Genomic DNA, 27,923 nt, shown 5'->3' on the forward strand with positions numbered 1-27,923 from the left:
ATCAATGGTTTTTTTTAAACATCTTCAAGAAATCTATAAAATAAGAATAAGAGCATCTCTGACAGTTTGTTGTACTTTTTCTTGATAGGTACTATACAACAGGACATCTGTGGAAAGCTCCAACTGTGGTTTCATGGTGTAGTAAATATAAGGACTAGTCAGACTGTGGTTAAGGATGTCCCTATAAAACAAAAAACACACTGTGTCTTTAAAATTTGAAATCAAGTTAAATTTCAGAATATTAATACGTTCTTGTAACACAGTGCTTTAAAGCTCGGCAGGAAGAGACTGTGCATTTAAGAGCAGATATAATGGTTTTTTGTTTGTTTTTTTTTTTGCAAGAATGGAAGACTCCTACATGATACATGTACACTGTGGCTCAGTAAAGCTTAGTGGGATAATCATGACAATTCATTTAGAGTATTTGTCCATTTGGTGGACTATCTGGTCAGGGTCTTTGGTGGAAATTACACTTGGTGAACTCTATAATAATGTTTTAAATACAGCAGAAGTAATTATCATTATACCCATCAGCCTGTTCAATGCCAGTTCCTTTTACCATGCTGGGAAAAAGCCTAACCTTTAGGGAGAAAACAACACAGAAAGTGGCCATAAGACAGAACACACAGCTACACAAGACAAAATGGCATCTAGAGTTACTGGCTGCGTTCTGCTATATAATCCCATGAATTACATTCAAGGCTGCTGGTCTTAGCTGTGTGTGTTTCCAAATCATTGTACCTCAGTTGGAACACAATGTTCTGCTTCTGAGGGCTCACATCTACAAAGCACGCTAACATTTCAAATAGCGTTTAAAGTTCAGTTACTGCTCGGCAGGTCAAGCATTTCCGGGTTGCAAATAGCCTCTCCCTACATCAGTTATAGCTCTATTTTGTGACACACATGCACACTGCCATAAACTCAGTTACTACTTTGGGCATACGATTTATTTCCATCACAACAGTGCTGTTACCAGGCAGGTCAGTTATTCATATTTATGCCTCACACACAAATGGCCTGTCACTGACTCAACGCAGATTCATACATGTGCGTGCAGGCACACACACACACACATACACACACAACCCTTAAGGTCAAGGGTTTCATTCATCACACTTATTGAGCAATGCTAATTGTTTAAAACCCATATGCACAAATGTATTTTGTTTGAATAAAATAATCTCCAGTAGCGTTTTGAAGGACTTCATCACCTAATTTATTCCTTCATGGTGAAGAATTTTAGCTAGAATTTTAGCATACCCTGCATCTATGGTTAGTTTGCAAAATAAAGCTATTGAGAGTGTAAAACCACAGTGTTTTTTTCCCATAACATAGACACCTATCTCATTACACTGACTTTCTCAAATCAAAATGCAATCATTTGATATTAATTTGAGCAGAAATGGAGACGAAGTTGATTTATTACTCATCATAGTGAGCAATTATGTTTTAATTGCCCATCTTGAACTTCCCTTTGAGACAATCTAATTAAAATTCAGACAAATAGATAAACACATTGAGTGCCATTTGAAACTGAGTATATCGTTCAGGCACACAGGATAACAGAAGTACATTAGATGGGAGAGATTTTACACCTTTAAGATTTAACCTTTTTTTCTAAGCTTGAAGAGTTCTTTGTGCTAAATATAAGGTGACAGATACATGCCAAATGAAAACAATTGGTAAATAACTCAATCTCAGTTTCAACAATATTTATAAATTAGTATTTATAAATGTACTTATATATTTTGACTACACTATGAATTTTGTAGAAGCAGCACACGACTGTAATTGAGTAGAATACGTTATAACTGGCTGAGGTCTGTGATGTCGCCCTCACCATGAAAGATCATGTCTTACATATTACTTAATAATTTAGGAATTATTTGGCCGCTTCTCACAGTGAGCAATGACTTTCCAGGAAACAAAATCACCATTGCAAATCCACTTGCAGCTTGATAGTTTAGCAGTGAAAAACTATTTTTATTATTTTGTCTGCATTACAAACACTCTGATGAGGTTTGATTTTTGAAGCGGAAGTTAGTTATACTATAAACTGCAGTACATGAGCTTGTAAACAAAACCATACGGCCAATCACACACACTGTTATTTGGTTTCTACACCAATAAGACGTCTGATCACTGAGCAACATGTTTGTAACCAAGAGATGTAAACTAGTAGTAATGTAGTTGTAATAGTAGCGGGCCAACCAAATCTTTTTGCATTTTTATTGATTTAGCTTTTTATACAGTCACCTGACACAACTGAAACTACATTATATGGCCAAAGGTTTGTGGACACCTGACAGTAACACCCATATGTGGTTCTTCCCCAAACTGTTGCCACAAAGATGGAAGTACACAGTTGTATAGGATGTCTTTGTATAATGTGGCATTACAGTTTCCCTTCAGTGGAACTAAGGGGTCTGTGCACAAAGCAAGGTCTATGAAGACATGGTTTGCCAAGGTTGGAGTGGAAGAACTCAAGTGGCCTGCACAGAGCCCTGACCTCAACCCCACTGAACACCTTTGGGATGAATTGGAAAGCCAACTGCACCCCAGACCTCCTCACCCACCATCAGTGCCTGACCTCAGTAATGCTCTTGTGGCTGAATGAGCAAATCCCCACAGCCACACTCCAAAATCTAGCAGAAAGCCTTCTCAGAAGAGTGAAGGTTATTATAACAGCAAAGCGGGACTAAATCTGCAATGGGATGTTCAAAAAGCACATGTGAGTGTGATGGTCAGGTATCCACAAAGTTTTGGCCATATAGTGTATTTATGATATAAAACTCCACTATATAAAGATCTATTAGAAATATATGCTTTGTTATTGTCTGTTAAACCGATGTTCCAAAACTGTCAAAAATAGGGATCTGAGAAATAAAGATCCTGGACTATAATGTATCCTTTTCAAACTTGTCCAAACACAGTATCTTCAGTATGTCACTTAGAAGTGAGAACATTGCTGATTTTATTCTTCGTGACTCAGTGATACCTGTTCTAAGACATTTTGGCAGCCTTCAACTACTCAAGTTAGAAAACACTCTGTATTTGATATCTGTTCAAAGACATCAATTAGCGTCTCATCACCTGAACTGACGTTTCTGCAAAAAGCACCGTTGCTGTGTGCCGAGACTGTCAGTTCTTTACCCAACAGATGAACTTGTGCACCAGATACAAATTGTTAAAAGAGAGTGGTGAACTGTACTGTCTCTGAAAACTGAATACATCAAGGCATCAGGAAAACATTACCCTGTTTTTTATGAAAAACATTTTTTAATAAAAAAAATCAAGTAACATTTTAATCTTATATGGTACATGTGAAAAAAGATTTACACTCAAAGAAAGTAGATAAAAACTTTCTAGGAATTTTTTTTTCAAGAAATTCCAGTAAACCGTAAGAACATCAAGGAAATTACATGAAGGTTCTACAGCATTACTGAGTTTAGTTGTTTGTCTTCAGGAAACAGTAGGGAAAGAGCACCTGACTCAGCAAACTTCACAGTCACCCTCAATAAAACTAAAACTAAAATATAATAGATGACATTTACAAAATAGCACTTTCTTTTGGTTCTCCTAGATCCCAGTATTAGCACACAAATCACAGCATTCTATACATCTACACACACACACACACACACACATATGCAAATCCTGAAAACCACAAAGTAACAGGATGATTATAAATACTGCTTTAGGACAGGTAAAGCAGGAAATTGCCCAGGGGTCCAAGCACTGCCGGGCCCTCCAAGGAAATGTCCTCCCAGTATTTCAGCATAATAATAATAGCTAATAATGCTAAATATTAGCAAAGGTGCTGTTTTGGCCTGTGTGATAGTTGTGTAATGATAGTTTAAGAGTCTGACAGGGATCTGATCTAAACAGTATCTATTTTGCAACCTGGCAAAACTTAACATTTATTTTTTAGCCTGGAGCACTCATTGTTCCCAGAATCACCTTATACTGTAACCGACCTTGCTAAAAAAAAAAAAAAAAAAGCCAGCTTGGACTGACCAGGCACAGGCTGTGAAACGACAGGCAGAGCTGGTCAAACTGGTAGACCATCTTTCGCCAGCTGGGAAATCTTTTCCAGCTTACTAATTACTTGATTAATTGATCAATAAATGTTTGGGATTTTGTAATTGCCTTCCTGTTGTGTTTTGTTCTTAAAAACAACTTCTCTACAATATAGCATTAGTAGTGGTAGTTCAGAAACTCTTTCCATTCTATAGGCACTAGCCAGCTGGCAAAGATGGTCTATCAGCTTGACCAGCTCAGACTGTGTTTTGGCAGCTGGTGGCTGGTCAGACTGCACCGGATTTTTTAACAGGCACACAATTCCTTACAGCCGAAAAGTAACAGGATGATTATAAATAATGAAAGCAGAGATGTAGCTTCAGAAAAAGCAAAGCAGGCAGATACCTAGGGGTCCAAGCACTGGGGGCTCCTCCAACAGCTAATCACTTAAGTTCAAGGAAGTGTCAAATGTTTAAATGCAGGAACCCCTCTTATGTACAATGCCATCTCAGCATGATAGTAAAGTATTTGCGCTTATGTAATAGTTGTGGAATGACAGTTCAAAGAGTCAGACAAGAAACCTAACACTTGACCTACGTCTCTGTTTGGCATCCTGGAAAAACATTTTTTTTATTAGTATTATTATTATTATTTTGCCTGGAGCATTCACAATCTCCAAAATCATATCAAACTGCAACCTAAAGACTGAAATCTTGTTGGTCTTAGCTGCACTAAACTGCACTTTATCCTATATCATGTATATCCTATAGCCACAAAGATTATACAATTAAAAGAAGAACTTCCAGTTCCTACCAAAGTGCTGCTTGGGGTAGGAAAGTTACAACAGCACCACCAAGTGGTCATCCACCTCAAAGTGCTTTATTGCAAATAATAAAGTTATGCATATAAAACATGTAGGTATGGAGCAGTATAAACAAATAAAGGTGTGTAGGTACCTGAAGAATGGAAATGTATCTATATGCATAGGCTAATTAATATTGTAATACCTGTAATTAGCACTCTTTCATTGCTTTGCTTTAATGCAGAGTATATTATTTACAAATGTTAGTTTTTTGTTTTAGACTAACAATAGTTCAAAAGATATTACAGCAAATATTATGCTTAGTGACTGATTGTTATGGCTTATAGGCTATAGAACTATAAAGCCTAACATTTATAAGTTGTTCAGAGGAGTTAAAATTATATATATATATATATATATATATATATATATACATACACACACACACACACACACACACACACACACATATAAGCAGCTTTATTGAACAGTACCTCTTCCACGGTGAGTGGCATGCATATTCTGTATTCCTTCATCAACATCCTCCTCCTGCTGTAAGTGTGTGAATGAGGTTGGATTTGAGTTCAGTGTCACAGCTTATCTGCACTGCTGAGTTGAAGCATTTGTCGGTGGAAACAAGAAAATCAGAAATATCTGCGCTCCCCAGGCTGGAGATGATTATCGGATGATCTCTTCATCAGATCACAGGCAGGCTGAAACAGGGTCACGAGAAGAGAATATTGTTTAAGACTGCAGCGAAGAAAACCCTCCACAAAGTACCGCTTATTACTGCTTTAAAGCTCTTCAACTCAGATCAGTGTTGCTGCACTCCACTCTCACAGCTCACCTGTCCCGTTCTGGATACGGCCAGGGTTTTGAGTAGAATGCCAGCGAAGACACAATCAGTTTGCACTGGTTTCTTGTCAGACTTTTGTGTGTTAATCGTCCGGACTGGTGGAAATGTAAACGCTGTGCTGTGTGTTTGTCAGCGCTGTTACAGGATGCTCCGCGTCTGCTGTGCATGTGAGAGAGAGTGTAACTGCAGCGCGCTGCTCAGCAGAGTGCAGTTACTACAGCAACCAGCAGGCGGCGCCAAAACCTCTCCTTTACACTGGTTACACACACTCTTTTCCAATGTAGAATAATAATAATAATAATAATAATTATTATTATTATTATTATTATTATTATTATTATTATTACTATTATTATTATTATTATTATTATTCAATAATTAATAACAATATTTATTAATATTGTATTATTTATTAATTATTATTTATGGTTATTATTTATACTAATAAACAGTTTTAAAATTAGTAGTTATTATTTAATAATTAATAATAATATTTGTTAAAATTGTGTTTATTATTATTACTACTACTACTACTATTTAATAATTAATAATGATTGTTATTAATATTGTATTGTTTATTAATTATTATTATTATTATTATTATTATTATATTAACTCAGTCACTTTCAGTAACCGCTTTATCTTGGTCAGGTTCGTGGTGGATCTGGAGCCTATCACAGGAACACTGGCCACAAAGCAGGAATACACCCTGGATGGGATGCCAGTCCATGGCAGGGCAAATTGCACACGCACACACACACACACACACACACACATTCACACCTAGAGGAAATTTATCCTAGCCATTAATCCACCTACTGGCAGGTTTTTGGGAGGTGGGAGGAAACCGGAGCACCTGGAGGAAACCCACACAGACACATGCACTCAAAAAATAGCTATAGTAATAATAATAATAATAATAATAATAATAATAATAAAAAACTTTACTTATGTAGCACCTTTCCATATATTCAAAATGCAGTTCGAAGTGCTTTAGAGTTTAAGAAATACTCCCAGCAAAATAACCAAAAAAGGGACTCAAAAATAACAGTTAAAAATGCCAATAATAATAATAGCAGTGTCAGAAAGAAGAAAACAATAACAGTATAAAGTATAAAACTATAATAAAAAGTGTGTAAAAATAGAATAAAAGTACAATAATTAAATAATATATTGGTAATGTAAAAGTAACATAAATTTTACATAAGGCATATAGTAAAGCTAGTTAAAAGCTAAAGTAAATAAAATGTTTTTAGCTTTTTTTAAATCAGCAAAATGCAAAATAAAAAAAAAAATTGGCAAAATGCTTCTGAGCTGATAAGAGCTAAGATAGATAGACAGACAGACAGACAGACAGACAGATAGATAGATAGATAGATAGATAGATAGATTACATTCTAGCATAATATACACATACAATTTTTTATATAATACTACATTAGACTACAATTTATTGTAATGATATTGTCTGCACTAGAGTGTTAATATGTGTGCTTTGCTCTCTCTCTTTCTGTCACTACACTGATTTCTTTCCAGCCCAGACTGTAGATTCATGCAGACTGTAGATTCAGTAACAGTCATGTTCAGGTGATCATACAGAATGAAATGCTCCCCAATGTGATCGCCACTGGGGCTGATTTCTTTCTAGCCCAGATTGTAGATTCATGCAGACTGTAGATTCAGTGACAGTCGTGTTCAGGTGATTATACAGAGTAAACTGCTGCCCAGATACAATCTCCATTGGGACTAATTTTAAGCACACTTTGCTGACACGTCTGTAACACATTATGAACATTGATTGAGAAGACACGTGAAACACAGTCGCAGGTATACTCAGCGTGAAAGAGACAGATTATTTTCTCTATCGTCTGTAAGTCAGTGTTTTTAGTTTGAATGGATGGAGCCGTCTGTCTAACTTATTATGCCATCAATGAGACCTCATGATATAAGGCATGATATTGTTCAGTGCTAATCGTTTCATTGTCAAGCTATAGACCTTTTTTTTAGGGCACGTGACATGCATGGACACTATAGATACGTAGCCTTCCCAACTAATAATCATAACCATAATGAGACTGCTCATAATGAGAGGTTAATTTTTGGACAGTTTTCACTCATAGACTCTTGGGCCCCATGTTTACATTTCCTTCATTTCCCATACCATCACAATTAGGTTAAATTTAAACTTAAACACCCTTTATGTTGTTTATAACCATATAAGAGTGTATATCTTCACAAATGACAGTTCATATATATATATTCACGCTGGTAATGAAATTTGCACTGGGTTGAGAAAGGCCAGGAGCTGCAGTTACGCTGTGTCAGTGTGGTATAAAGCTACATGACGGTAGCATTTCCAGGAAGCCGCGCGCAGTAAATATTTGACCATAATGCCGTGCGACAGGCTGACAAGTGGATTCAAGATGGCGTAGAAAGTGAAGCTAGGTAAGTGCAGACTTCCTCCGAGACCTTTTCTCTGCGCTCCTTTCACATTAGGAACAACGACTTGTTTGGGGTCGCTGGTGAAATTACAGATGTCGGGTATCTTAAAGTGCAATAAAAGCTAAATAAGCACTATGGTGAGCTGCAGTATGACTCGGTACACAATAAGGCCAGAACCGCAGCCCTACAAACTAGCTGGCTAACGTTAGCTAAGAGAGTTAGCGTCAGCTAGTTGGCTAAGCTTAGCTTGCTAGTTCACACGTCCCGTCACTTTGTACTTGCACATAACAGTTTTCACTGTCAGGTCTGCAGTTGTTTACGGTGCACCGACTTCTCGGACATCGCGGACGTTCCGGGACATTGTGCCAGACATTGCGTAAACACGACTACGGGGGCGTTAGTCGCTCAAGGCCAGCTAGCGGTATTTTTCCCACCCGTTTTCCGGCTAATCCCGCCTCCGGCGCTGTGATTGGCTAACACTCTCTCACCTACTTGGCTGTTATTGCGTAGTGTCGAACTCGGCGCGTGTGTTGACGAAGTGCTAGCCAATTACATCACAAGAGGCGGGACTTGTCTAAATATAGGTGTGGAAAAATAACGCAGCGAGCTAGCTCTGTAACAGGCGACATCACAGTTGGGTAAAGCAGAACTGGAGCCAAACGTCTGCTCAGCAAGCCTCAGTTTATTGTGCACTGCAGGAAATCCACGTTAATGAGTGGTTTAGAGCGACATCAGGTTCTTAATTTTGTGTCGTGCGATTTGCTTTTGTGTGTCCCATTACAATGAGGCTAGTTGTTGTTTTTCCTCGCCAGATGATGGGACATCTATTATTAACTGACCCGGAATCCAAATATAGGCCCTTTGTGTTTTTCTTAGTCTCCCTGTCGCCTTTTTTGGTATGTTCCCCGTTAATTAACGCAGATCTGAAGTTTAAATAGCACGCAGGAACTGGGAGATGTTCAGACTTGCCTTGCTTTTCATATCAGAGCCACACCATTGTTGTTGTTGTTGTTGTTGTTGTTTTTTTTTTTTCAGGACTAAGCATTGTCCCTTTAAATAATGATCTTCTGCACTTTCTATATTTTTAAATACATTTTACACATCTGATACGTCCTGTATGTGATTAATGTTCCAGGCTTTGCATTAGAAACTTTAGGAAACAGCTCAGTTTATCAGAAGGCACAAGGAGCATTTCTTTTATAGATGATGTACAGATGATCCACTCACAGTTGGTTTATTACAGAAATTGGACTGATCCCATATGTTACTGGAATGTTAGAATGGATCGTTAAATAAAGTCCTCGACAATGTGAGACGAGTAAAAAAAAATTATACAATAAATACACAGGACCGTGTACAGTAATTAGGCAGGACTACAGAGCAGTATTGGATAGAAGAAACCAGTGCAAACTATTGTCTGTACACGGTTTATAGACTCTACCGTATCATCAATGTGGGTAGAAAAGCACATAAAGAAAAGTGTAGTAGGAAAAAAGTGGTAGCAGCACTGTAATGGTGTACCAAACAGAAGCATGGGTGAAACTAACTCTCATAATGTTTCTTGTAAAAATCACTTTCTATCAAAGAGCACAGCAAACAGCGTGGCGCAGCATGGCATGGTAATAAATCCGAACATGGGACTATTCGTATCCCGGCCGTATCGAGTACCTGTGTCCCACATTGCTTTAAGACTACACTGGAAGCCTGGCTTTCTCTAAAAATTTCATTAAAATGCACAAATGAAATCTTTACCAAAGTGTCTCTATTGTTCATCACTTTTGGTGGAATTCAATATTTTAGTAAATCATATGATCAGATATCTCACTGCAATATCGTGATGTTCATTCATTTAACGCATATTGTTTTCGGTGAGCAGTGCATCCTGCATGAAGATCTGCTTTCTCATAGACACGCGTATAATCTCACAGACACTTAAGAGAAGCCATGTGTCTCTGGGTGTCTATGGGAGAATCAAGTACACTGTGATTTAGTGGTATGAAAGATCAACACTCATGGGACAACACGCTTTTAATAGGTTGTTTTGAGCCACACCCGGAAGCACAGGCTTCACTGGGGGTCAGTGGAAGTGTGGGCAGGGGGGGTTTGCATATAAAAAAAATTCTCAGTGTGTACTGGACAGTGTGCTCTACACTTGACTTCTGATGCTTGGTACATTTCTCAAAGATGCTAAAAACGTGTTGTTTATAAGTCTATCTAACTAGCCGTCACTTCCTTCTTCAGCTTAGCTGCTTTTTGGCATGAAATGGCAGACACAGAATTGAAGAAAAATGAGATATGCGGTAACTTGTTAAGTAATGCGATATGTGGTACGATAAGGCTGCAAGTGTGTAAAATCAATATAAATTATGTTTATATATTTTAAAAACTGAAAATGACATAACCAGCATATTTGACCGTTTCACGTTCTTTTGAGGAAAAGAAAGCATCGCTATCTGCATCGCCCTAAAACTCTGACTTTTCGTAACTTTTCGAAGTATTAAAATCATTGTTATCACAAGCCCATGCAATATACATTTAGAAAAAGATATTTAGATGCATTTAGATATTTAGAAAAGTCTTTTTATACTCATACTTATGAGAAGAGACTGATAATTAAACATTCATTTAATGCAAAACTCGGGGAGAAAAAAACTCCTTTCAGCTCATGCATATCCGTAACAGACAGTTCCCCATTATAAAAAAAAAAACACAACCAGCAGCCACTGCTGTGTCCATTTACATCATTGTATCTGTAGTAGTGAGTGATATGGTTGAAAAATGTATCGTGGTATATAGAGCTGGGTGATATGGTGAAATATTATGGTATAACTTAGTGTTTCCTTTCAGTTTTAAAAGACTGATATTTATTGACTTTTTTTTTTTTTGGTGATCTTTCCTTTCTTACTGATCATTAGTGGATCTAAAAATAAAGAGAGCATTTTATTTTTAAATATATATGCATGGGATGTTTGGTGTTGTTTATAGTAGGTGCTAATGTCTCCTCCAAACTCCAAGCTAATGTCTCCTCCAAAGGTTTCTGAAATTGCATCATTATTAATGCAAACCTATTTCTTTTTCTCTTTTCTTTTTTTTTTTAATTGTGAAAGACCAACAAGGGAGCCAAACACAACACAGCAGGTTGTTCCACTGCTGCAAGTTTATTGCTCTTTAATTTTCTGAATGAAAATGAGCATTTTTGTTGATGAATGTTTTATACACTTATAAATTTTCAAATGCTGACCTGTTATTTTGTGGATAAAGCCCCTGGCTTCACAATTTGTTAAAAATGTGGGGGGAAAAAACCCTTCGTGACAGTAAGTTGTATCTGGTTAAATAAAATAGATTAAAATGAGCTATACTGTACTCTCATTTAGCTGTCTGTTATCACACGGCGGTGAGCAGTTTACTAACCCGGTGTAATTTTTCTTTTTTAGTGTGTAAATAAGTCAGTAAGTCATGATTGTCAATTGTAGTGCTGCTACTTTCCTCGTTCTTACTCCTTTCACTGTTAGTACTACTCACCATTGCCACACAAACTAAAATAATGTATAGAATCTATAAAAAACATTCAGACTATTCAAGTTTCATTCACAGTAGCTCAGGCTCGGAGAGGATGAGTGAGCAGGAAAGAAGTCACTTTAGCTTCTGTCACTTCTACGAAATACAGCCTTGTCCGACTCCAATCAGCCAAACGGGAATTCTGAATTCTCTTTTGCAGTCAGTTGTAAATTTACTGAAGTAGTTATACATAAGAGTAAGTAGGTAATTATGAAAATGAGTTGACCTAGGCCTTAATAACTAGCGCTGAGCGTAGTTTGATGTAATCTTAGTTAAGCCAATGATCTAACCTGCAGTAGCTTTTATAGTTATGAGAAGATTGAACACAGCCATACTGCACAGACTACACATTTAGTATACTTTCCCTCAGTATGAATACATTTTGACAATATTGTTGTCTCTAACACTTCATCACATGAATTTGATTACTGACTGATCAATGGCAGCATTTCAGAGGTGAGAGTAGATGAGTGAAAGGTTGCTGAAATAGAGACAGTGCTTGTTGTCAGTGTAAAAGTCCCAAAGGAAAATTATGTTCTGTCTTTTTTAGGTTATTCATTATTTCAGTTTGTGGTTTGGATGATGCTGGAAGGGGAGGTTGTTGGGTGGGTGTGGGTGCGTGCGTGAGTGTGAGTGTGTGTGTGTGTGTGTGTGTGTGTGTGTGTGTGTGTGTGTGTGTGTGTGTGTGTGGGTGGGTGGGTGGGTGTGTGTGTGAAAGAGAGAGAGTGAGTGTGTGTGTGTGTGAGAGAGAGTGTGTGTGTGTGTGTGTGTGTGTGTGTGTGTGAGAGAGAGAGTGTGTGTGTGTGTGTGTGAGAGAGAGAGTGTGTGTGTGTGTGTGTGAGAGAGAGAGAGTGTGTGTGTGTGTGTGTGAGAGAGAGTGTGTGTGTGAAAGATCTTGTTTTCTTAATATTTGATGTTCCTAGGTTTACCAGGTCTGTCAGGTTCCTGTCTCACTTTGCTGTTTTCTGTTGGCGCTCTTGAACTTTGTAACAAGAATGTGTTCAAGTTAATGGTGGTCCCTGAAGTGTGAACAAACTGTGTGTGAAATAGTTTTTTACATACACACTTGGTTAAAAAAAAATAAATAAATAGCTTATATTAGATAGCATGGTATTGTTGCTTGATTCCCTCTCAGGATGAACTATTAAGCACCGGATGCAGTGATTTTGTTGTAATAGTGGTTAACAATCTACACAAAGACAAGAGTGGAAATACTTTAATCTTTAGTGCAAATACAGCAAATGTTGAGGGCCCATTTTAAGTGACTGAATCTTAAATAGTGTTCTTTTGGTAGTATAGTGCACAATGGCGTTACGTTAGAGCTTATGTAGTAAACGCCTACACAGTGAAGATGGGGGATTTTAGGTGGATCATGAGTAAAAAAATGTAATCAGGCCATATCTGATTCATTCATCTTCAACAACCACTTTTTCCTGGTCAGGATTTGATGTGGATCTGGAGCAGGTAGTGTAAGAGAGGGGTACACTCTGGATGGGATGCCAGTCCATTCAATCCAGGGCACACTCACATTCACACTCTCAATTTAGAGTTGCCAATCCATCTACCAGCATGTTATTGGGAGGTGAGAGGAAACTGGAGAACCTGGAGAAAACCCATGTAGACACAGGGAGAACATGCAAAACTCCACACAGACAGTAACCCGAGCTCAGTATCAAGCCTTCCAGTGACAGGAAAAAGTTGCTGTGTGTAAATAAATGTCAACAAATCAGAAAATTTTAACTGTATGATACAATTGTATGATGGTTTCCTGAAGTTGAAGTGTTTATAGTTGAAGTGGATTATCAGGACTTGATAGAACAGTCAAGTGTGTCAGAGCAGGTCAGGAGATCTAGAAAACTGTCCATACTGGATGTGGCCACTGCCATAACACCTTGCTCTGTATCTCCTCCTCAGATACTCTGTCCCAGAGTCATGGAGGACAGGAGGCCCCAGAAGTCATGTGAAGAGGCCGTTGGATCGTTAGTAAGGCAGGACTATGACGCGGCGGTGGCCCATAGCACGGACGCCCTGCTGGCCCTGGGATCGACCCCACCCACCCCCAGCACACCCCTCCTCCGCAAGTGTGCACTCCTCTACCGCATAGCAGCCCTGCTCCAGCTGGTGAGCTCCCAACATCTCTACCTTTCATTTTTATTTTGGCAGAAATTTGAGCATGCTATCTAGTCTGTTATTCTTGGCTTTGTACATATGTGTTTCTTGTTTTAATTCTAACTGGCTTTGAGTAATGAGCAGCACATGACCTTTAAAAAAACAATTTTGAATTAAACAAAAAAATATGAAAAATGATAGGCTAGATCCACTTGTGCATCAACAGTCTACATGCGCGTTTAAACTCACAATTTGTTTGCAGGTTAAATATAAGCAGAGACAGTTCTGAAAATGGTTCTTAAAATTGAGCGTTTCTCAGTCCTGGTCCTGGGCTATCACCACCCTGCACATTTTGGTGTTTTTCCTCCTCTGACTCACCCATTTCAACCCAGTTTAAGCCTCTAGATTAGCTGATGAGCTGTGAGCAGGGAAAACACCAAAATGTGTGAGAAACACTGACCTAATTGATTAGCTTAAGGCGGGTTTACTGTAAAACCTTTGGCCTGATTTTGCTATCACAACCAAAAATCACACATCCTTAATAATTCTTTGGTCGTGAGTTGAGATAGCCGCTATTAAAATGCATAATGTGACGTGCTCATCAGCAGCCGATTTAGTGCCATTGCGACCAAAGACAGCTGACAAGAAAGATTTGGCAATATCAGAAAATTTTGATCAAAATCTCACTGTGACTGTTCCAAACTCCTCTTCTTTTCCTTTTAAAATAGGTTTTCTCTATTCTTAACATTATCAGGCCTTGTTTCTGTTTGTGCAACCTCATTTTAATTAATGATTTATGATTGATGCATCAGTTGTTCAATTGTTGCCTTTGAAATCAATATATTGATCCGGATTGTGAGATTGTTATACCCTTAGTACTTATTAAACAGTTGTGTATTGGAAAAACACGTCTTTAAGAAACATGTCAGATCGATGTCAGTTGGACATGACTATAATCCAGCCTAACACTACTGGACTGTACAGGGGTTTCACTGAGAATGATTAGGCATCTCCCACTGACTCAACATCTGTATAATCATTCAAATCTCACCCGCCTTGTAACGTCTGCTTCTCGCTTCTCACTGCAGAAGGAGTATGATCGAGCTGATGAAGACTGTAAGCATGGTGAGTGAAAATTCCTACATGACTTGACTGTGTAATCAAAGGCCAAGCTTAGAAGAGTGAGATTGACTGCAGGTGGCCATGGTTTCCTTACATTTGTGTGTGTGTGTGTGTGTGTGTGTGTGTGTGTGTGTGTGTGTGTGTGTAGTGCTGGCTGAGGAGCTGGGTAAGGGTGAGGGAAGTTTCAGGGCTGGGCTGCAGAAAATGATGCTGGATGGAAGCCTACAGGAAGTCTTTACTGTTCTTTCTAAAGCTCTGTATGGAGAACCACTGGTAAATGAATCCACCTCCCTTTCTTTATCTGAGATATTCTGAAGTGTTGTAAATTTTAATCAGTGCATAGAACAGTGATGATGACTTACTGCAATATTCAGATTATTCAATATTCAGATAGTGAGCTGGATTAGATAATTAATGAATGTGTTTTTAAAAAAAATAACACAAACATCTCTGCTTTGTTGAAGAATGGAATCATGGCAAAGGATATGACGAGGTTGAAGATACTCCTGTCTGAAATGGAGGTAAGCTTGTTTTTTTTGCTGTCTGTTTAGAGGTTAGTCTTTGTTTTGGCCACATCAGGGCATGCTTAAACACGTTTCAGTCTGTGTCCCTTACAAGCTTTCTGTTTTAGTTGTGTAGAGAAACTTTTCATCCTAATTATAATCAGTAACCTTCGTCAGAAATGTAACTATCAAAATACGAGTTGGAGTAATCTTTTTTTGTTTGTTTGTTTGACAGGCTGTAAGCAGTAAAATGGTGACGGAGCAGTCAGGAGAGACAGAGGAGGGTGAGTTTCCTCCTACTGACCACATCAGTTTCACAACCAAGTCAAGGCATCATATTTATGTCCAGTCTCATGTCATGGGTAGCTGTTTGGGTGTATGTGCCGATATGTTTCAACAACTTTCTCTTCCCCTTTTTCTATCCCTCTCTCTGTTTGTCTGGATCCGGGAACAGACGTTCAAGAAGGTTGGCAGTTTCGGCCTCCTCCTCGAGGGGTGACTAGCAGCGAGGAGTACACATTGTGTAAAAGGTATGGTTCAGGTAGAATTAAAGAGGCAGGTTTTTGTGATGTAAAAAAAAAAATGAAACCGAGATAAATCGTGTCACATCTTTTTCCACCCTCAATTCCACCCTTTTTCCACCCTCAATAATAATTAAGTGAAAAACAATCAGAAACATTTTGAGGAAAAATAAAAAAACTTACAATAACCTGGTTGCATAAGTGTGCACACCCCCTAAACTATACATTGTTGAAGCACCTTTTGATTATATTACACCATTCAGTCTTTTTATATCCACTGTATGTAATAACGAATGAAACGAAAGTCTCAGTGGTGTTCTGAAGACCCCCCAAATGTATTTCTCTCCGTCACTTTCTAGAGTAACTATCTACCTATTTATAGAGCTTAAGGATAGACCCTTATAGCAGCCATGCACCTCTGTGCAAGTTTCTTTGTATGAGTGCTGTAACCACAGTGTTCTGTGCAGGTTAGTAGAGCAGAATTTTATCATGACTATCTTCCTTTATTTGGGCAGCAAATTCAGGATTTTAGTACAAGCCTGTTCCTTTGCATGCTTGTTGGTGATGTTCTGTTCATGTTTCTAGACGTGAGTGTTAGTATAACCGTGTGGTCCTGTGCAGGTTTCTAGAGCAGGGTCTATGTCGGTATGGTGCACAGTGCACTTCAGCCCACTCTCAGGAGGAGCTGACTGAGTGGCAGCAGCGCTATGCCTCCAGACTCATCCGCCTCAAGCAGCAGCAAGATGGGAAGCATTACACTGAGAACTACACAGAGGCCCTCATTGAGAAGTGGATCAACTCCCTTACCCCAGAGAAAGTGGTACGGTGTTTAGCATAGATCACAGTTTAGTAAAAGTGTTAATAAATGAATTATTTAAAGAAGAAATTTCTACATCTGTGTTTATGTTCAGTGTTATAGCAACCAAAAGGTGCCTGTTCACCCAGTTTTTAGAGGTGAAGAATCTAGTTCCTGATATAGGGATGACCACATTTTCAGACTGAACAGATAATCTAGACATACAAATACAGATATGATTAGAAGGTGGAATATGTGTTGGTGGTTTAAAAAAGCTTGCCAGAAAGGTTCAAAGGGCATCATGACTGTGTGCCAGTGCTTAGTAACTGTCTGGGCCAGACTAACCATAGGGCTAGTTTGACGGTTGCATCATTGCAGTGCGTGCATGGTCTTTGAACTTTTTGCAGTTTTTTTTTTTGCTTGCAGTGTGCCGAGTTCCAAATTCGCCTCAATGTGACAGAATCTTCAGTGAGACTTTTCAAGGCAAACTCTTTTTAACTCAAGACTCAAACTCTCTTTGAATGTCTTCTTGAGCATAGTTGCTGAGTAAGACTTGCACATCTTGGTTTTTCCACTTTTCCAGTGTAATTTCTGCTTGCCTTCTCTTGCTGGCTTTTAAATGCCATGATCTACAACAAATTGTTGACTCGTTTTTGTGTAATAACCCACATAAGGGTTAGTCATCCTTTAGTCATTTTGCGTATGACGTTTAATACAGCAAGCTCCGTGCTAATAGTTCCTGGTCTGCAACGAAGTACCTGGAGAGGCAATTAAAATGGTTCCTGGAGCTACTAACGTCAGCCCTGGTTCCTCTATCAGAAACAATTGTAAAGGTCTTGACTTTCTGAACAGATTGAACTGGCCTTTCATGGATATGCCATTTTATGGTGTTTAAAAATGTTGTTATGGTTGTGGGTTGAAGAATGGAATAATTTTGTTATTCAAATTGCCTACCTGCACCATCAGTATTTAAAATTATGTTACTTTTGTATGGAGGGTTTTAGTGTTCTTTTCATAGTGTTTTTTTTTTTCCCCCTTTGATGTTTTTGCAGCTTAATGACTGTGTAGATGGAGTTACAGTGGAACATAACTCAGATCTTTCAGTCACTGTCAACACCAAGAAGTCATCCCATGCCTGGACATTCTCACTTTACTGCAAGGTAGGAACACTATTTCTTTTTTAACCGGCTGTATTTAGTGTGGCTGGCTCATGCGAGTTGTGTTTGGTTATGTTTAAACTAACAGAACCTGATCTGAGTAATCAAACACATTTGTTATTTATTTCTTAATTAAGTCAAGCTGACAATTAAGCAAGGCAACAAGATGTTTAGAATCGAACAAGTTATGTCTAAAGGAATGCTTTGCTATATTTTGATTCTGAGTGTAGTCCTGCCATTGCTCCTAGTAAAGTAATGGCACTATGAGCAAATACTAACACCAAATCCTGTAATAGTGCTGGTCAGTGCCTTTTTGTATTAGATTTTTTAGTATTTTACTCTATCTAACTACATATTCAGTTTTAAAAGGTAGCTAACATAATCCGGAAGCAAGAGAGCAAATATTTATTTTTTTATACTCCTAGCAGCATTGTAGAAATATGTACTACATTTTTCCCTCCTGTATATCATGACTAAGAGTCTTATCATCATTGATATGGAACTGCCTTGTTCAGTATGTGCCAGTCTCCCTGCATTATCAATCCTCTCTTTTGTGTCATTTTTCACGTCCAGCCTGCCCGCATGTTGCACCGCATCGCCCTGCTCTACGATGCCAACCGACCACACTTCTCCATCACAGCCGTGTCGGCAGGTGACACCTCCACCCAGGTACCCCAGCAGGTGTGTGAGGGAGGCTGTCAGGAGTGGACTGGAGTAGGATTGCTACAGAATGGCATGGATCACTGCCTCTACACTGTGGAGGTGGCGTTTAGAACGGAGATATTTGGCACTTTCCGCCAGACCGTAGTCTTCGATTTCGGCTCTGAGCCTGTGCTGATGCAGAGAGTGATGGTGGATGCAGCGTCTATTGAAGGTAAGATTCTTGTTTTTAATTGCATGATTTCAATGAACTTCATATCCTCAAACACGTGGCGAAAGCCTTAGTCCTACTGAGTAGGAGTAAAAAATCTTTTACATTTACATTCATTTGTGTAGTATGGTATATGGTTTATTAACTTCCCTTATTGGTCAACATAATTCTTTTCTTAACCTTTATATCTAAATTATAATCAGAGTTATGTTCACATTTCAGTGTAGGTCATGCTCGTGGTGGGTTATAGTACAAAACTTTATCACAGTACTTTTCAAATTTTGGATGGTAACACAGTATGCACATTTTTATAATAATTATAATAAAAATAATAATTTGGAAAAATGTGAATTACAGTCATGTAAACTGGAAAGAAACAACCCAGAGAACAACACTGAAGAAAAAAAAAAAAAAAAAAAAAAAACCTAAGAACTGCACACCTATCACAATGTCGTTCATGCGATTCTCATAGCCGAATGCATAAATTGATCACCTCTTTTAGTGAAGTAACGTTTTAAAATATAAACGTTTCACATGTACAAGACCATTGCTGAACTGCTGCACAGACTATCATAGCCTGTTTGAAAGAGCCACTAAAACAGTGGGCATGTCCATTCTTTTCAACCCAGGTTGTGTGTTCAACAGTTTTTTGCAATACAGTAATGCTTTAAGGCAGTTACAGCAATAGACTTTGTAATTTTGCTCAGCTATAATAGAAAATCTCTTCTGGTTGACAAATCATTTATACCAATATAACGCTCACTACTACTCCTCACCATTGTGGCTTTGCCTCCCTTGCAGACCTGGAGCATTTGATGCAGGCACGGCAGCAGCTCCTGATGACAGCAAAGCGCTGGGACTCATCCTGCAAGACCATCGTGGAGTTCAGTCCCAATGAGAACATGGAGCTGGAGCGCAGTCTGCTCAGCCGCTATCAGATCCCACTGTCCGCTGACCAGCTCTTCACCCAGTCCGTGTTGGACAAGACTCTCACACGTGAGAACTACCAGTCCCGCCTGCATGACCTGCTCTACATTGAGGAAATTGCACAGTACAAAGAAGTTAGCAAGTGAGTACCTTTAATCCCAGACCTGCTGTGCTACAGCACAACTGGTGGCAGGTATATTGTCAATTGTACTCATAATAAGAATTTAAAATTCTTCTGAGTTATTGATTTGCTTGCTTTTTTTTTTTTTCCCCTTTACTAATTTGCTGTCTCTAACCACTAGGGGTCACACTTGAATCATGTTTCATGTAATAAATACAGCTGCTTTTCTGATTGTCCCAGATTGCCAGTGGTGCTAATTAAGCTGTTAAACTTATGTAGTTAGAGAACAATATGAGCTCTAGCACATTTATGTTATTTGATATTCTTCAGATGGTTGTATGTAGACTTTAGCACCTTAAAAGCGGTAACGTAGGCATCTGGTGTAGAAGATTTACAGGTTTGATCTAAAAATATAAGTCAGCATACAAAACTTGCGTTCTGTCTGACTGCAATTACAGTCTTTGCTGACACTTTGTTGATATTTTTTGGCATATTAAACCATTTAACGCATAGGTATTATAGCAGTTCTACAACAACTAAAGACAACAGCAATAACTACCAAAAAGTGCTTTCACCCTTACGTTTGTTGTTTTTATTTGTTTTGGGCGATTTGTGTACATGTGATTGGATAGCATTACACATTAAAAACATTAAAAACAATTTTGTCTTCCCAGGTTCAACATTAAGGTAAACCTGCAGCTGGTCTCCAGCTTCATGCTGACGGGAATATCTGGGGGTGCTAAGTACGCCCAAAACGGCCAGCTGTTCGCCCGCTTCAAATTAACAGAGACCCTGTCCGAGGACACACTGGCAGGACGGCTGGTGATGACGAAGGTGAACTCAGTGCTGCTGCTGCCTGTGAGCCGGGATCGGATGTGTCAAGGCCAGCCTGCCAGTGCCAAGGAGCGCGTCTATGAGGCCTTGATAGAGGAGAAGACCAAGGACTACATCTTCTTGCGCGTCTGCAAGGACTGCTGTGAGGAGCTCAGTCTGATTCCTGACAGGGAGCTGCAGGTGAGATTCTGAATAGTGTGTCAGCGATATTTGTGTGATTGTTCCAAAGTTTAGTACAAACATCACCAGACATCATTTGTATGCAACTTTACACTGCATTTCTGTATTCTACTCACGAGAAACATTTAATTCCCGTTCAGTGCTTCCCAAAACATTAGCTCAAACTCAGGATACATTTCTGGCCTTGTATATCCTGACATTGATCCCATTGAAAATAAGCTTCTTTTGTTACAGTAAGCCAGCTTTTAAACAGCTGACATCATTTAAAGCTGTAATTGAATTGTGATGGCAGAATTCCAGAGCCTGTTTGTCACAGGTCCACCTCTAAAGACCAGGCTTTGGTTTAAATTACACATGCATTCTCCCTTAAAGACAGCATGGAAATCCCATTTGTTACAGCCGCTTTCCCCCATCTCACACATCCTCTACTGTACTGAAGCACCATTAAAGCTAGAGAAACAAGCTCCTTTGTCTTGTGGAATCCCCATGAAATCCTTCACAGCTGTCTGCTGTAATTTGAAAAGGCTCATTTGTGGATCATCAGATTCCTGTGGAGTTTTGCATATGAGCTTCTGGCTAGGGTGTTTGCTAGTTCTGCTAGTTAGAACATTGAGCAGACTGTGAAAATGTGCTTGAAAGTAGCTTTTATTAACAGATGATTGCTTTTCTGAACTGCACTTTTGAAAGACTCATAACAGATCACAAAGACCCTGAGGCTGAGTTAGCACGTGTAGGTCGCCGTTTTGGTGCATGTGTTGATTAGGTTCCTCTCTGATCTGCTAGGTGGAGCTGCAGTTTCAGCTCAATCGGCTTCCGCTGTGCGAGATGCACTATGCTCTAGACCGCCTCCGTGACAACAGCATCCTCTTTCCTGACGTCAGCCTAACTCCTATAATCCCCTGGAGCCCTAACAGGTAAATGCTGGAACATTTTCCCACTCGTTAACATTCAGTAGAGACCTGTGTTTAAATACACTTTATAGCCAAAAGTTTGTAGACACCTGACCATCACACCCATATGTGCTATTGTGGTGTATTGGGTACGTCCTCACAGCCTTGTTCCAAAAAATGGAAAGCCTTCCCAGAAGTGTCGAGGTTATTATAGCAGCAAAGATCTAAAATGGGATGTTTTTTAAAAAAAACATGAGTGTTGTGGTCAGGTCACCACAAACCACATAGTGTGCTGTTACAGGTAAGGCAAATACATAAACGTGTCCAAACGTTTGTGCCACTTTATGCAGGCAGTGGGACGAGCAGTTGGACCCTCGTTTAAATGCCAAGCAGAAGGAGGCCATTTTGGCCATCACCACTCCACTGTCAATCAATCTCCCTCCCGTGCTTATCATTGGACCTTATGGGACAGGCAAAACTTTCACACTGGCTCAGGCAGTGAAACACATCCTCAAACAGCCTGACACACGGTAAGTACCTGCCTCACACCCACACTCCCTCACACTTAAGTAATTGAAAAGTCCTATCCCTGCTCACTGGCTTATTTTACCTTGTAATCCACTATCTGACCTACTAAAATTTCTAAGGGATAATGTTTCTAGGTCAGAACTAGTTTGATTTGGGGATCTTTTGTTAGTTCATTCATAGCCATTGATAACTTGTACACATGTGCATATTTGTCTCACAGGGTCCTCATCTGCACCCATTCAAACAGCGCAGCAGATCTGTACATAAAGGACTACCTTCATCCATATGTGGAGGCAGGCAATCCACACGCAAGACCTCTCAGGTATCAACCACAGCCCAAAAAAGGCTCAGTAATGTATAGGCTTGTGCAATATTGATGATGTCGATTTACCTTTCACAGGTTTAATTGTCTAGAAAGTCTTTAAAAAAACAAAAAAAACAAACAAAAAAAAAACAGCAATGCACAAAAATAACCTAATTCTCATTAAGGGGTGCTGTTGAGTAATTCGTTTGCATATAAATAACTTGGGCATCACAACAGCTTTTGGTTTCTTTAGGATCATACAGTCAATTAACAACTTAATGAATATTTTTATTCAGATTTTACAACCTTGAATAGTCTTGCATCCTTTGAATACCAAAAATAATTAAATGGCTATTAATGCTCAACAAAAATGTTCTGGCATGCACACATGGACGCTCACACACACACACACACACACACACACACACACACACACACACACAGGTATTCATGGCATGGTCAAGTTTCACTATAAAAGAAGTGTCATTCTTGTACAAACTAGTGGATCTCCCTCACTACTGATGACATTTTCGCACAAGTATGTGTTCAACAGAAGTGATGTTGATGGTCCATTATTTTCTTCAAGCAACTGCCGAATTTAAAATAAGATTGTGATCTTAATTGGCACATAATTTTACAAGTCACACCATAATGTATACATTTTTTCATGTAATGAGGGCAACACAGTTACAGTCACAAGTACATTTAGTAACATAATCTGAGTAACCAGTGCAAGATTGGGTAGAGACCATTACATCACTGTCACATATGCCTCCTGAGTTTCATCACATGAGTAGGTTTGATAATACATGGATGAACACCTTCCTAACCGCCAGGGGCAGTGTGTAACACCTGAATAGCACCTTGTGCATGTGTGATTTTCCAGCAAGGTCATGTAGTGGTTTATGTCACTATCTTCCTTAAATGCCACTGTTGTACAGCAGTCACTCCCTTTCTCCTTCTTGCCTGCGAGCATGTCAGGCTACGTGTTCTAGAGCTTAACAGCTTGTGACTGCTGCCAGAGCGACAGGTATTCTGTCCTCCAGAGCAGGGGATATCCTCCTCTTGTTCCATTTCAGTGTATTTTCAGTGCATTTTCTTCTGATATTGCAACCCTTTGAAAGGGTCTGCCCTCGCGATCATCACTGCCCTACATATGAGCGGCATACTGCTCATTTTCTCCACCAAGTTGGTTCCTCCTTGGTATCTCCTTTGAATATTCCACATTCTCTGTCAACTGTCATCCTAATGTGTTGCTATTGTAAAGTGGCTACTCTCTTGACATACCACGCACTGTTAATGTCTTTGCATACTGATTTTAGCTGGATTTGCACTAATTCTCAGGCTCAGTGGTGACTGACAAACAGCAAGAACCCTAAATTACGACCCTTTCAAGTTCCTTATCATTTGGAATCTGTGGCTGTTTGGCAAGGAGGTTCTAGGGAGTTATTGATGTTTGACTGAGGTATTTGTTGGGAATATTGCGTACTATATCACTACAAGACCTTGTTGGAAGATTTGTTGATTCAGGTGTGGTAACATGGGGACAATGTTATGAATGGCTCTTTGCGTTGTCAGTTACAAATGAATGCAGTCTGACATATAGTGAACCTTAATGTATGCAACAGGTTGTATTGCAATTGAACTGTGTGTGTGTGTGTGTGTGTGTATAGGGTTTACTTTAGGAACCGCTGGGTAAAAACGGTGCACCCAGTGGTGCAGCAGTATTGCCTGATCTCTGGAGCTTACCTCACCTTCCAGATGCCCACTCGGCAGGACATAGAGCGCCACCGTGTTGTGGTAGTGACGCTCAGTACCTCACAGTACCTCTGTCAGCTTGATCTGGAACCTGGTGAGTGCGTGCACCCACACACACACACACACACACACACACACGCACACACATACATACGCGCATCATCTTTCAGTTCACATGTTAATTCCCACATGCATGGTAACAGCTACCGAAGGCCTCTGTCAAGTACTCGAGTGCCAGATATTTCTGATTTGGTGAATTTTCTACCCCATAATTGCAATCATGATGTAACTGCAAAAAAATTCCTTTGTTTTCTTGCTCTGTTGCTCTTTCGTTCATTCTCTTCTCTCTTTCGTTCTCTCATGCTCCCTCATGCACTCTCTCCAGAGAGCATGCTGAAGCTGAAAAACCCCCGCTGCAATAGCTTACATTATCAAGTCTAAACCTGTAATAAAGACATTTTTTAAACAATATCCCACAAGGCATGCTGTGGAACTCCCTCCAGCTAAAAAAAATAAAATAAAATAAATAATAATAAAAACTTCTCAAGGAGTGGTGGGGTCTGTAACAGTTTATTATGAGAAGCTAATTTCTGCCATGTATGTGTCTGCTTGCAGGGTCATCTGTTGCTAAGAGACCCAGCTTGCCTGTCTAACACGCTCAGCATCATTAGCTTCCACTGTCATCTCTTCTCCTTTTTTGTTTTCCCCCCCCTCTTTCCACATTCGTTTTTTTTTTTCTTTGCCTGGTTTACCATTCAGTAACAGTCAGCACTGCTGGAGCAACATGACAAACAAGCCCTGGAGTTTTTGTTAAAGGTGTTTAAGGTGCTAAAATCACAGTGGTGTGAAACCTACTCACTGTTTTCTTTTCAAGGGTGTGGGGTGGTGACTGTAGGGCCAGGAAGAAGACAAACAACATATTACATACTGTTACAAAAACAGATAGACACTATGATGTTTATTACTACGCTTGTATTGTGTAGGCTCTTTTGGATTTAACAGTGGAATCGTCTCACCAGAACTTAAGATGTGGCAAAGTCAGTTGTCTATTCTGACGTCGCATGATGTCCAAATTCTCATTCGTGACCATGCAGCAGCGATCAAATCCTATTATGAACCACAAATGAGACACTTTGAAGCATTCTGTTGTAACAGGCAGCTGAATTCAATATGGCTGATTTCATTATGTAACCCAGTATCACGCCAAATTAAGGTGTGAACTTGAATCGTGATTCAGAAGCACTTACCAGAACTGCAGTTAAACATTTGTAGCAGACAAATGCCTTGACAACAAAGCCATGAGCAACACCAATACCCTGTTGGTGTTGAATGCCACTGTTTAATCGAAACAGCCTACACAATCCAAGTATCTGTTTTTGTAACAGCAGGTAATATTGGCCTTATTGACATACGCCCAGTGTCGTTTACATTGGCTGCCAATTCCACGGCAGTTGGGCGTGCAACATCCAGCATGCCAGTCATTTCCTTCAGTTGTGTGTATACTGTGAAATGTGTAGCCTTATAATTTATCATTTCACACTGATCCAGTTGCCGAGGTGTGGCAGCTGTTAGATCTTGCCATACCCAAATGATGCCCCGGATTCATTCAAGCAATCTACTTTTCAGAAAAGAACTTTTTGGTCCCAGTCGTGAAACCATATGACCTGATTCGAACATGTTCATGTAATCTGGCTAATGTAGCAGATCAAATGTAGCTAGATTTGCTTATTTAAGATAACGTTAGTCAGAGCTGATGACTGTGCCCTCCAATATATACTTACTGTCCACTTTATTAGGAACACTTGTTAATGTCACATGGTCTTTCCAATCTTCACCTGTCCTGTTTGGGTGGTGATGTGTGGCCCCGATGTGGTCATCTGCTCTTGTAGCCCATCCTCCTCTATGCTCGACATGTTGTGCAGTTTGCTTACCACCCTTGTGAAGAATGGCTATTTGAGTAACCATAGCCTTCCAGTGGGCTCGAACCAGTCTGGCCATTCTTCTCCGACCTCTCTCATCAACAATGAGTTTCAAACCGGCCCATCTAAAACCAAAACCAGGCCACTGTGAAAGTTACTGAGATCATGTTTTTCTCCATGCTAATGTTTGATGTGAACATTATTGAAAGTTTTGTCCTGTATCTGCATTATTTAATGCATTGTACTGCTACGATGTGATAGCTGGTTGGAAAATTGTGTGTATGTACAGGTGTTCCTAATAAAATAGCTGGTGATACTGTATCAGTTCAACAGCATCATGAGCTGTGCATCATCTACTGTATATGGTTCTTTAATGTTACTTATTTTATGTGCTTATGGTAGCCTCAGTCTCTATGTCATATCTTGCCACTTGTCATTGTCTTCTACGTTAAGAATACACATGCATACACTCACACTTTTTATGCTGAACCCTGTTTTACTACACAGTGTTAACAGCGGCTTAGAAAAAAACACGTGAATATACACTTGAGTGTATGTGCGCGTAGGCATGGATCCACAGTCATTATGTGTATGTTCATTATGTGTGCGTGTGTGTCTCTAAAGGGCTCTTCACACACATATTGTTGGATGAGGCAGCCCAGGCAATGGAGTGTGAGACCATTATGCCGTTGGCACTGGCTAATAAGAGCACACGCATCGTGCTTGCTGGAGACCATATGCAGGTATGAGATCAACTTATCACTCCTGAACACACTTTAGTAACATGAACTTTTTTTCATGATAAATATTTAGTTTTATACTAGATGATAGGGATATAACAACGCACTTTGGCCGTGAATCGGTTTGATTCGCGATACTGCATTCACGATTCAATTCAATTAGATTCTCAGGAGCAAAATTCGAACAAAATTCTCAGGAAATTTGAACAAAATTCTGTGTAATAAACAATGCAAAACTGTATTTTTCTCTGTATAAAACTTAATAAATTAAAAATTCCCAATAACATAGGTTTAATATTATAAACAAAATGTACTACACATTCACCATATCTTAAAAATAAATCAATAAATTTATAAATTCTTCCAAAAATTTTGATTGAATAAACACAGTGTCTGAGCTGGGGACATGGGAAATATATAATACATAATGAGCTCCATCAGCTAACATGCCTGATTTCCATGGCCTCTTTCTCGGGCACTGTAGATCACAGAGGCTTGGGGATGGTGGTGGTTGAAAGTACTGAAGAGCTCTTCTTAACTATTATAACGTGGTCATCGGCTATCGGTCACTTCCCAAGTGCAGATGATTCCCGTCTTGGTGGTGAGACGGTAATCTCGCAAGCTCTCCATGAAAGAACGCGATCACGTGACCATTGTGCTCTCTATGTATTTTAACTATGGGATCCGCATACGTGCATAATTAATCAAACGCTGATATCGCAAATTTTCACGATGCACATTGTCACATTTTTGTGTTGTGGGGCGTCGTGTCACGATGTATTGTTACACCCCTACTTGATGGTGACACTGTCAAATAATTCAGAAAATGTTTTTCAAAGACTCTAGCTAATTTACTCAATTTTCCCCATTATTGTCAAGCTGTCATCTGCCACCACAATTACCCATGCTGTTCACAGAGTAAAAACCCTAAAGTCAATTTTTCTTCTCTTATATAAAGTGATTCA

The 27,923-nt window shown here is 39.3% G+C and overlaps 2 protein-coding genes across 2 annotated transcripts in view; one reads left to right on the plus strand and one right to left on the minus strand.

Moving 5' to 3' along the window:
* Nucleotides 1-5,883, minus strand: part of pitpnc1a (phosphatidylinositol transfer protein cytoplasmic 1a) — a 65,693-nt gene extending 59,810 nt beyond the window's left edge. The window contains exons 1-2 of the mRNA XM_053239367.1: nt 5,670-5,883; nt 5,317-5,535 (exon numbers count right to left, since the gene is read on the minus strand). Of these exons, the coding sequence (XP_053095342.1) occupies nt 5,317-5,364 (48 nt within the window). The 5' untranslated portion in view covers nt 5,365-5,535; nt 5,670-5,883. The remainder of the gene's footprint in view (nt 1-5,316; nt 5,536-5,669) is intronic.
* Nucleotides 5,884-7,995: 2,112 nt separating this feature from the next.
* Nucleotides 7,996-27,923, plus strand: part of helz (helicase with zinc finger) — a 43,384-nt gene continuing 23,456 nt past the window's right edge. Inside the window, exons 1-17 of the mRNA XM_026916301.3 lie at nt 7,996-8,123; nt 13,593-13,799; nt 14,876-14,912; nt 15,058-15,182; nt 15,374-15,430; nt 15,648-15,696; nt 15,867-15,942; nt 16,555-16,753; nt 17,782-17,889; nt 18,460-18,760; nt 19,559-19,826; nt 20,480-20,819; nt 21,603-21,733; nt 22,060-22,239; nt 22,458-22,559; nt 24,215-24,393; nt 26,843-26,961. Of these exons, the coding sequence (XP_026772102.1) occupies nt 13,611-13,799; nt 14,876-14,912; nt 15,058-15,182; nt 15,374-15,430; nt 15,648-15,696; nt 15,867-15,942; nt 16,555-16,753; nt 17,782-17,889; nt 18,460-18,760; nt 19,559-19,826; nt 20,480-20,819; nt 21,603-21,733; nt 22,060-22,239; nt 22,458-22,559; nt 24,215-24,393; nt 26,843-26,961 (2,460 nt within the window). The 5' untranslated portion in view covers nt 7,996-8,123; nt 13,593-13,610. The remainder of the gene's footprint in view (nt 8,124-13,592; nt 13,800-14,875; nt 14,913-15,057; nt 15,183-15,373; nt 15,431-15,647; nt 15,697-15,866; nt 15,943-16,554; nt 16,754-17,781; nt 17,890-18,459; nt 18,761-19,558; nt 19,827-20,479; nt 20,820-21,602; nt 21,734-22,059; nt 22,240-22,457; nt 22,560-24,214; nt 24,394-26,842; nt 26,962-27,923) is intronic.

Source organism: Pangasianodon hypophthalmus, chromosome 13 (assembly GCF_027358585.1).
Source record: "Pangasianodon hypophthalmus isolate fPanHyp1 chromosome 13, fPanHyp1.pri, whole genome shotgun sequence".
NCBI lineage: Eukaryota > Metazoa > Chordata > Actinopteri > Siluriformes > Pangasiidae > Pangasianodon > Pangasianodon hypophthalmus.